The sequence below is a fragment of the Pipistrellus kuhlii genome, unplaced genomic scaffold, assembly GCF_014108245.1.
Source record: "Pipistrellus kuhlii isolate mPipKuh1 unplaced genomic scaffold, mPipKuh1.p scaffold_m20_p_71, whole genome shotgun sequence".
NCBI classification, from domain to species: Eukaryota; Metazoa; Chordata; class Mammalia; order Chiroptera; family Vespertilionidae; genus Pipistrellus; species Pipistrellus kuhlii.
The window spans coordinates 623,021-633,966 of NW_023425575.1; the positions used below are offsets into that span (position 1 = coordinate 623,021).

The following is a 10,946-nucleotide window of genomic DNA, read 5'->3' on the forward strand; positions in this document are numbered from 1 at the left end:
GATTCCGGTCAAGGACATGTACCTTGGTTGCGGGCACACCCTAGTAGGGGGTGTGCAGGAGGCAGCTGATCAATGATTCTCTCTCATTGATGTTTCTAACTCTCTTATCACCCTCTCTTCCTCTGAAAAATCAATAAAAATAAAAAAATTTTTTAAAAAGAATCTCTCTTTCTATTTAATTTTTCTACCCTATTTTTTAACTATATGCTGTCTATAAAAGACCCATCTCAGCCTCAGAAGGGGGAAAATATTACAGAATATAATACAAATAATCCTGGTGTTTTTTAGTATTTCCTAAAACTTTTTTTTTAAAGTATATTTTATTGATTTTTTTACAGGGAGAAAGGGAGAAGGATAGAGAGTTAGAAACATTAATGAGAGAGAAACAATCATCAGCTGCATCCTGCACATCTTCTACTGGGGTTGTGCCCACAACCAAGGTACATGCCCCTGACCAGAATCGAACCTGGGATCTTTCAGTCTATCCACTGAGCCAAACTGGTTCCAGCATATTTCCTACAACTTTTGTGATACAGTTTTGGTAACCCTATCAAATAAAAGAGTTATATAAAAATTGACCATCACTCTAACACACAAGATGGCTGTCCCCATGTGGACCCAAGACAGCGGCTACAAGATGGCCAGCAGAAGAGGGCTGTTGGGAGGGATCGGGCCTGTAAGGGAGGGCAGTTGTGGGAAATCAAGTCTGCAGGGGAGGGCAGTGAGGGGTGACCAGGACAGATGAGGAGGGAAATGGGAGCATCTAGGCCTTGGAAGGGCAGTTGAGGGGGACCCAGTCCTGCAGGGGAGAGCAGTTGCGGGGACCCAGTACTGCAGGGTAGAGCCGTTGAGGGGAACCAAGTCTACAGGGGAGGCCAGCTTGGGGGCAATCGGGCTGGTAGGAGAGCATTTAGGCATCAATCAGGCTGGCAGGCAGAAGTAGTTAGGGACAATAAGGTAGGCAGACAGGCAAGTATTTGGGAGTCAACTGTGAGAGGTGTGTCTGACTGCCCGTTTAGGTTCAATTCCGGTAGGATCAAATTTCATGCACCTGGCCTCTAGTATTATTATATTTAAAATACTTTTATTCTTGAAATATTATTATTATATAAATGTTCATTTTTATTGAAATATTAAGGTATGTTGAATGTCACATTATATTTAAAATCATTTTCTTTAAATAAAATTTAAAAACCAAAAGAAAAAATGAAATCGGCTAAGCTGGCCAGATGTGGCTCAGTGATTGGGTGACTTAGTATCAACCTATGAACTCGGTGGATAGGATGGGATCCCCAGTCAGGGCACATGCCGGGGGGTGTGCAGGAGGAGGCCTATCAATGATTCTCTCTCATCATTGATCTTTCTTTTTTAAAAAAATATATATTTTATTGATTTTTTACAGAGAGAAAAGAGAGGGATAGTTTAGAGTTAGAAACTTCAATGCAATAGAAACATCAATCAGCTGCCTCCTTCACACCCACTTCTGGGGTTGTGCCCACAACCAAGGTACATGCCCTTGATCTGTATCAAACCTGGGACCCTTTAGTCCACAGGTCAATGCTCTATCCACTGAGTCAAACCAGTTAAGGAATCACTGATGTTTCTCTCTCTCCTCTCTCTCTCTCTCTCTCTCTCTTCCTTCCTCTCTGAAACCAATAAAAATATATTTCTAAAAAACAGCCTAAAGCCAAAACCAGTTTGGCTCAGTGGATAAGAGCGTTGGCCTGTGGACTGAAGGGTCCCAGGTTCGATTCCGGTCACGGGCATGTGCCTTGGTTGCGGGCACATCCCTGGTGAGGGGGGGGAGGGTGCAAGAGGCGGCTGATCGATGATTCTCATTGATGTTTCTAGCTCTCTGTCCCTCTCTCTTGTCTCTGTAAAAAAATCAATAATATAGCCAAGACCGGTTTGGCTCAATGGATAGAGCGTCGGCTTGGGGACTGAGGGGTCCTGGGTTCGATTCCGGTCAAGGGCATGTACCTTGGTTGCGGGCATATCCCCAGTAGGGGGTGTGCAAGAGGCAGCTGATCGATGACTCTCTCTCATCGATGTTTCTGACTCTCTGTCTCTCTCCCTTCCTCTCTATACAAAATCAATAAAATATATTTTTTTTAAAAATCAATTATATATATATATACACACACTTAAAAACAAACAAACAAAAAAAACACAGCCTAAAGATGTAGAGGCAATTTTTCCAAAATTTGTACAAAGGATCAATAGGAATGTAAAAAAAAATGCTTTTTCTCACTAATCATGGAGGAATCCATTAGGCTCCCTGCCACAATAACAACCACAAATCCCTCCCTAGGAGTTCAGTACGGGAGGTGTTGTGATTCAGAAAAATAAAAGGGCAGAGCAAACAAACCAGTCCCACCAAGAACAGCAAGGGCCCACAAAACTGAAAGCCAAGCAGTGAGGACAGAGCACATCCGGGGTAAGAGCATGAGGATGTGTAATGTCAATGGGTCTCTGTTGAGAGTGAAAGTCTTACCCAGGGAGGATAGAAGTTCAAAGTTCTCCAGCATCACATTCATGTACAGCTGTCTCTGACCCTCATCAAGGAGGCTCCATTCCTCCCTGGAGAAGTACAGGGCAATGTCCTCAAAGGTCACACCAACCTGTAAAAATGGAGACGATTATTCAGGATTTTTTAATCTTATTTTAGTTGTAATTCCAATTTGGTCCTGGGAGTGTGTCTGGGTAGCATCCAATTGCACCGCAGCCAATTTTAAACTCCTAGAATTGAAACTACTGAGACCAAAGCTCTTTCTGAGAACACACAATCCTACTCCTCACACGTCTACCATCTTCCTCCCCTCGACCCCTCCAGGGCTCCCCAGTTTAGTGTGGACACCAGCTCCTTATGCCACTGCAGGCTGCTCTCTCATCACAGTCCCATTACTCACTGTGACTGCCCTCAGTTACAGCAGAGGGTTAGGTTCCTGGGAGGGCATGCACCTAAGCTCTGGGCCATGCCTGCAGGGCCCCAGCCTTCCTGCCAAGCTAGTCTCCCACATCCTGCCTCCAAGACAAAGCCAAACCACCGCTTATGCTTCTCCCTTGAGTCTCCAGGCCAGGTCCCCAGCACCATCAGCTCACACCTGCACATCACTGTGTAATGTCCTCCTTCTTCAGGCCCCAAGTTCACTCCCTCAGCTCTGTCCCCTTCCTACTCCATGGCACTAGATCAACCCTGAACTTGGCATATGGTATCCTAAAGTGCTTGTACCGCAGCCTGACGCAGGACCGCCCGTCCTCTGAGGGACCCCACAGCCGGGAAAGCCCCCATGAGGCTGTGAGTCCTCCCTGCAGCCTCCGATCTGCCCGCCAATCCTCACAGCCACACCGTCAGGGGAACCTCGGAGGCCGGTCACCCCTGTCCTCTCCGTCCCGCACTGGCTGTGTCCTCAGAAGCCACCGCGCTCCGCCCTCCCCTCCGCCTTCCTCACGGTCCTCCCCGCGGACGGAGCTGCAGGAGGGACAGGCCCGCACCGGGCTGTGGGGTGCGGGGTGAGGAGGCGGTGGGGCCCGGGGGACCGCACTCACCTCAGCCGCGCGCCTCGGAGCGGGCGCCGCCATCCGATTGTGAGCGCGGGGCCCGGCGGCGGCGGCGGCGGCGGCGGGGGGGAGCGGCCGCCGCGGGGATGGCGGGGCCTGTCCGGGCCGCGGAGAGGGTCACCCGGGTGCGGACACCGGGCTTCACCCCCGCGCGTGTGCTGTGGGCGCTACGGATCTCACTCCTTCTCTGTGGGGGTATCGCCACCGGGACCCAGCGACGTGGACCCTCCAAACGGAGCCGATGTCGACTGTGTTCGTGTAGTCAGACGGCCGTGGTGAAGACGCCGGAAGTCCCGCCCCTTCGCGTTAAGCTTCGCGCGGAGGCACCATTTCTGACCCTTGATTGGCTAAGCGGTTTGTCTTTCTCACAGGGTGTTCTGGGTAATGTAGTCCTTGAGTCCAAGAGAGGAACCGGGAGATCGCCACTGGAAGGGTTATGAAATGTCCCTTCCTCAGGAGAGAGGTGTTTTGGAAGTGGCGAAAGAAAGTTGTCAGCTTGAAAGCCTATTGGAAGAATTTTTCCTGGTGAAGGGACTTGAGTTCATGTTGATGAAAGGAGATAATCTGGCCTGGCCAATGTCACTGAATGGTTTAGTGTTGACCAGTGAACTGGGAGGTCAGGGTTCAATTACCTGTCAGGGTAAGTGTCTACTTTGCGCTTGATCTCCAGTAGGGGAGGTGCAGGAAGCAGCTAATTAACGATTCTCTCTCATCATTGATGTTTTTCTGTCTCCTCCTGTCCCTTCTCCCTTCCTATCTCTGAAATCAATTTTTAAAAACCCATGTTTAAAAACCCATGTTTAAAAGCATACACACATTATTTGTGATCCAATGCTGAGAACAGAAACCTAACATTGTCACTGGAGATAAAATGTAAAAAGAGCTAGGCGACCTTGATGGCTCTGAATGGTCAGAGCTATTAACTCATTGTCTAGTAGAGATAGTGGTGCTTGAGGCAACTTTAATTTGTTAATCATATGTAAATGTAAGTTGATTTTCTGTTGTTGGAACTTCCCGCCTAAGAGATGTCTTTGTTTCAGAATCTCAATAAAAGGAATGGTAAAAGGCCAGAGAGCAGTTAGTCTTCCCATTAGAGGTAGACTTCCCGCCTGGGCCCCATTTTCCCAAATTAACTCTTTTCCAGTCTCTTCATTTTAGTGTGCGGCCTTCTCCAGAAACCAGACCCTGAGTGGGCTCTGAACCACGCGGGTCGTGTTAAGGGATCCCACAATCCAAATATAGCAGTCATAATTACAGAGGAATGCCTGCATCAAAAATTTTATCACAGAGATGACCTACTTACACCATCGTATATATATTTGACAAATACAACCCAAAAATGTAGGCCCAGTCTTTGAAATAGTAAACATGGAATTCTCGTGTGTGTGTGTGTGTGTGTTTTAAATATATTTTATTGATTTTTCACAGAGAGAAAGGGAGAGAGATAGAGAGTTAGAAACATCGATGTGGAGGAAACCAAGATGGCAGCATAGGGTAGACACCCGAATGCAGCCTACCACAACAAATTTGAATTTAGAACTGAAAAACAGGGGAGGCATTGCCCTGAAGCGCCAGACGGCTGGCTGAGAGGAGGCTCTGCCATCTGGGAAGGAGAGAGAAGGCACGCTGAACCGCAGGAACTGTGAAGGTACGGAGAACTGTGTGCGCGAAAAGGTGCTGGCTTAATCCCGGTGTGGAGAGGAAGGGCCGGACCGAGATTGCTGCTGGCTTACTCCCTGCACGCAGAGAGGGCGGGCCGGGCTGAGTTCGCTACTGGCTTACTCCTGGCGCTGAGAGGGCGAACAGCTAACGCGGCTGGCTTTCTTGTTCGAGAGGAAAACAGAATCACCCTACTGCTCTGATAAACGGCCCCAGACAGGGAGAGGCCAGACTGTCAGGCGGTGGGCAGAGATCTCTTGGAGGTGTGTGAAGCCAGAGGCCATTACTGCGGGACTTGGGGAGGAGCCGAAGGGAAAACAAAGTTTGTCTGCACCAACCCAAGACTCCGCCCTACCTGTGGCTGAGCACAGAAGCTCTCCCAGAGGCTGGCTTCTCTAAGGAGGGACTTGCAGGAATCCAAAACTTGTCTGCGCCTTTACCAAAGAGGTGCGCGCGCCTGCAACCAATCTTCCAAAACTCTCCACGAACAGGACTTTTCTAAGGCGAGACTGACAGGGAACCAAAGATTGTCTGCGCCACCCTGAGACCCCGCCCTATTCAAGCAGAGTACGGAAACCCTCCTAGCTGAGACACTGCTGATCCTCACAGCCAATTGGCTTGGAGATCAACGCTTCCCAATGATACCAACAATAAGCAAGGCTTAACAACAAGACTGCACACACAGCCCACAAAGGGCTACACCAAGACTGTCCACTGCAGGTAACTGGGAAGGCTGTGCTACTGGGCTCTACCAGAACACCTAGCACACAAAGCTATTTAATCAAATCAGGGAAACAACTAAAATGCAGACAAGAAGAAGGACACAAAGGAAGGAGATGGAGGAAAAGAAAAGATTGGACATTGAGTTCAAAACTACAGTTTTAGGTTATTCAACAATATCCTTAAAAAGGCCGATAAAATAAATGAGACCTATGAGGATATGAAAAGGGAGTAACTAGAAATAATAAGGGACCAACAAGAAATTAAGAAAACATTGTCTGAAATAAAAAATATTATACAAAGTCCTAAAAACAGACTGGAAGATCGCAAGAATCAAGACAAAGATTTAGAACACAAAGAGCCAGAGGACACTCCTCTGCAGAAGGGAGAAGATAAAAGAATCCAGAAAGTTGAAGACAATTTCAAGCGAACCAACATCAGAATTATGGGGATTCCAGAAGAGAGAGAGCAAGATACCGAAAGAGTACTAGAAGAAATAGTGACAGAAAACTTCCCCCAACTGGTGAAAGAAATAGACTTACAAGTCCAGGAAGCCCGCAGAACCCCAAACAAAAGGAATCCAAGGAGGACCACACCAAGACATATCATAATTAAAATTCCAAGAGCAAAAGACAAAGAGAGAATATTAAAAGCAGCAAGAGAAAAGCAGGTAGTGACCTATAAAGGAGCACCCATAAGATTGTCAGCTGATTTCTCAACAGAAACCATGCAGGCCAGACGGGAATGGCAAGAAATATTCAAGGTGATGAATAACAAGAACATACAGCCAAAAATAATCTACCCAACAAAGCTATCACTCAGAATCAAAGGACAGATAAAGAGCTTCACAAATAAAAAAAAGCTAAAAGAGTTCATCACCACCAAACCAGAATTATATGAATTGCTGAAGGAGGTTATTTAGGAAGAGGAAGAAGATAAAGATAAAAATTATGATCAACAAATACGTAGCTATCAACAAGTGAATCTAAAAACCAAGGGAATTAAAAAATCTGATGAACAATATTAACTGGTGAATATAATAGAATCAGAGGTATGGAAGGGGAGTGGACTGACGATTCTCAGGGAAAAGGGGGGTGGGGGTGCGGGAAGAGACTGAACAAAAACTGTGCACCTATGGATGAGGACGATGGGGGATGGGGAAAGGACAGAGGGTGGGGTGGGAACCTGGTGAAGGGGAGCAATTGAGGGGGGGGAAGAGGATCACATTTGTAATAATCTGAACAATAAAGATTTATTTAAAAAAAAAAGTTTAAAAAAAAACAAAAAACATCGATGTGAAAAAAACATCGATTAGCTGCTTCCTGCACCCCCCCACTGGGGATGTGCCTGCAACCAAGATACATGCCCTTGACCAGAATCAAACCCTAGACCTTTCAGTCCGCAGGCCGATACTCTATTCAGAGCCAAACTGGTTTTGGCTGTGTTGTTATTTTTTTTAATCTGTTTTTATTGATTTCAGAGAGGGGAAGGGAGAAGGGGAGAAAGGGATGGAATCATCAATGATAAGGGAGAATCATTCATTGGCTTCCTGCTGCATGCCTAGTACTGGGGATTAAGCCCACAACCAGGGCATGTTCCCATACCAGGAATCAAACCATGACCTCCTGGTTCATAGATGATGCTCAAACCCTGGGCCACACTGGCCAGGCTTGACTTGCTTTTAACGTTCTGCATTCCTCTGCCTGGTTCTGTTGCCTATGAGAGGGTATGTCACCACAACAGATGACTAGTTACCACTATGGCTTTTCTGCATTTCATTCCATGGTTCTGTCTCTGATAGAAAGGAGTGCTCAAAATTCAGATCAGCTGAAAGGGAGTTTTCTCCTGGACTGTGTTCACAAAGCACACACCCACACACACCCTCAAGGATCAAATTAACCGCTAATTTGAGAGTATGCTGGTGATGTGGCAAGCAGATGGGAGTGACACACAGGTTAGCAGGGTGAGTGAGCTCATGCGTGTGTGTGTGTGTGTGTGTGTGTGTGTGTAATTCTCTTGTTTTATTATAATTTTAACTTCAATTAAAATAAGTAAATTTTGGATAAAGTGGGAGAGTTTGTAAACGAAAAGGGACCCCATATTAAACCTGGCTTGTTCCCTGGAGGCCTGAATGGCAGCCTTAGCAACTCAGAGTCCTAGGGTAACCACACAGGATAGTCTGAAATGAAATCTAATTAAAAGCAATTCATAGTCGAGACCGGTTTGGCTCAATGGATAGAGCGTTGGCTTGGGGACTGAAGGATCCTGGGTTCGATTCTGGTCAAGGGCATGTACCTTGGTTACGGGCACATCCCCGGTAGGGGGTGTGCAGGAGGCAGCTGGTCGATGTTTCTCTCTCATCAACGTTTCTAGCTCTCTATCTCTCTCCCTTCCTCTCTGTAAAAAAACAATAAAATATATTAAAAAAACAAAAACAAAAACAAAACTGGCCCAGGGTGGGAAGTAGTATCATTCAGCCCAGCCTCCACCCTCTCCAATCAGGGACCCTTAAGGGATGACATCCCTCTCACAGTCTAGATTGCTGGCTCCCAACTGTTTGCCTGTCTCTGCCTGATTTCCCCTAACCGCTTCTGCCTGCCAGCCTGATACCGCCAAATCACTCCCCTGCCAGCCTGATCGATGCCTATTCCCCAGGTCAGCCAATTGCCCAAAACTTCCCTCCCCTGCTTGCCTGGTCACCCCTAACTGTACTTCACTGCAGGCCTGGTCACCTCTAACTGCCCTCCCCTGCTGGTCCGGTCACCCCTAACTGCTCTCCCCTGCAGGCCTGGCACCCACCAACTGCCCACTCCTGCAGGCCTGGTAGCTCCCAACTGCCCTACCTTGCAGGCTAGGGTCCCCCCCCAACTCCCCTCCCGTGCAGGGCTGCTCCCCATAAATTGTCCTCCCCTGCAGGCCTGGACCCCTCAAACTGTCCTCCCCTGTAAGCCTGGGCCCCCAAACTGTCATCCCTGTTTGCCTGGTCTCTCCCAACTGCCCTCCTATACTGACCTGCTCACTCCTAACTGCCCTCTCTGCTGGCCTGATCACCCACAACTGCCCTCCTTTGCAGTCCTGGTCCATCACAAAGTCCTCTCATGCAGGCCTGGTCCGCCACAATTGACCTCCCTTGCTGGCCTGGTCATCCCTAACTGTCCACAACTGCCCTCCCCTGAAGGGCATCTTATGTCCACATGGGGGCATCCAAATTAACCTCATGGTGGAAGGCATATTATGAATGGAGTGATGGTCAATTTGCATATTACTCTTTTATCAGATAGGATGGGCACACGCTAATGCACCACAGTCATGGGTCACAGTTGGAGAGCAGTACAGAGAAATCAGTAAGAGAAATGGCTGAGGTGCAGAGGTAAATATTATTGGGGAGCTGAAAGTTTAAGTGAAAATGAAAATTCCTAGAACAAAATAGTTGGCAAAGTTTCAGCAATGAGGAAAAACAAGTAGATTGAAGAGTGGGCATTAGCAAGAGTAACAAAACACGTACCCATGGCTCTGAGGTGAACATTTAAGAGGCTTCAGAAATATACCAAACCTCTTGGTGATAATCAAAGAGAGTGTGTCCTCAGAAGATAAACATGCCTCAGATCCTCAGGTCTGTGTAAACAACACTCCTGTACACTTTTTTAAATTCTTGTATTATTCTTTTTTAAAATTTTATTTTATTATATATATATATATATATATATATATATATATATACACACACACACACACACACACACACACACACACACATTTTATTGATATTTTTACAGAGAGGAAGAGAGAGGGATAGAGAGTTAGAAACATTGATGAAAGAGAATCATTGATCAGCTGCCTCTTGCACACCCCCTACTGGGGATGTGCCCGCAACCAAGGTACATGCCCTTGTCTGGAATCGAACCCGGGACCTTTTAGTCTGCAGGCTGACGCTCTATCCACTGAGCCAAACCGGTTTCGGCTAAAAATTTATTTTTTAAGGTATTACATATATGTCCTATGGTCCCATTACTTCCACCTCCAAGTCAGCCGCACCCCCTGTTGTCTGTGTCCATGGATTAGGCTTATATGCATGCATATAAGTCCTTTGGTTGAGCTACTGTACACTTTTGCCCAGAAACATTCCTGGATGCACAATTAGATGAGGGACAGTCCATCAAATGGGCTACACTCCCTTCCAAAACCCATTAGGCTATTGTTTTTATAGCGAGAATGTTTCCCTCAACTGCAATGGTCCTCCTACCAGTGACGGTCACCCATGGAACTGAAGGCATTAGGGCACATAGCCCTCTGCAAGACATGGAAAGAGACAGTCTTCAAATATATTGGCATCCCTGAAAAACAAGAAAAATATTGACGCAGCTCGAAGGTATACTTGAGGTTGTCACAGCTATCCCATTGTTGGAGTGATCACTTTGCCTCAAAGCTTCCATCTTCCCATGAGGAAAAGAGAGTTCACAATCTACAGTGTTTATTAGGAAAATATGGGCAGCCATGAAAATGGCTAAGTTAATTTATACACCACACTGTTCAGTCAAGGTCAAAGAATGTTTGAGGCTCCATGAAAGGTTTTCACCTCATCATGTTTGGAGAGCTCAGACCTCCTTATAAGCTAACCCACACAGTAAATAGAACACCCAAGATGAAAGAAGACTTAGGAAAAACCCTTCATTATTTCACAAACCTAAGAGACATGAGATTGGCAGTTCTACATTGATGTCTTCAGAACTCAATAAATCCATCACTGGCATCTAGGGAATGTGTGCCTCTAAAAATGGCAGTTCCTCTGCAATGTTACATTTTGTGGCGCTAACACTAATCAGTCCAATAAATTAGACAACAGTTAGCTTCCTTGGGCACAAGAGGATGGTGATGGATGCCATCGGTAGGATCGTATAAGTGGTACAAATGAAATACCTTAAGTAACAGAAATATGCAGTGAAATAAATCTGGAAACACAACTATGTATTTCAGAAAGTGAAACATAGTTACATATGGGTCCAACA

At 46.5% G+C, this 10,946-nt stretch overlaps 1 protein-coding gene across 2 annotated transcripts in view; it reads right to left on the reverse strand.

Annotated features, from left to right (window-relative positions):
* LOC118710225 (zinc finger protein 850-like) overlaps positions 1–10,946 on the reverse strand; it is a 133,698-nt gene that overhangs the window by 41,432 nt on the left and 81,320 nt on the right. The window contains exon 2 of one of the 2 annotated variants that reach the window (XM_045575939.1): positions 2,495–2,621. The exons of the other annotated variant lie outside the window; for it this stretch is intronic. Coding sequence (XP_045431895.1) covers positions 2,495–2,621 — 127 coding nt within the window. The remainder of the gene's footprint in view (positions 1–2,494; positions 2,622–10,946) is intronic. 2 annotated transcript variants of the gene reach the window in all.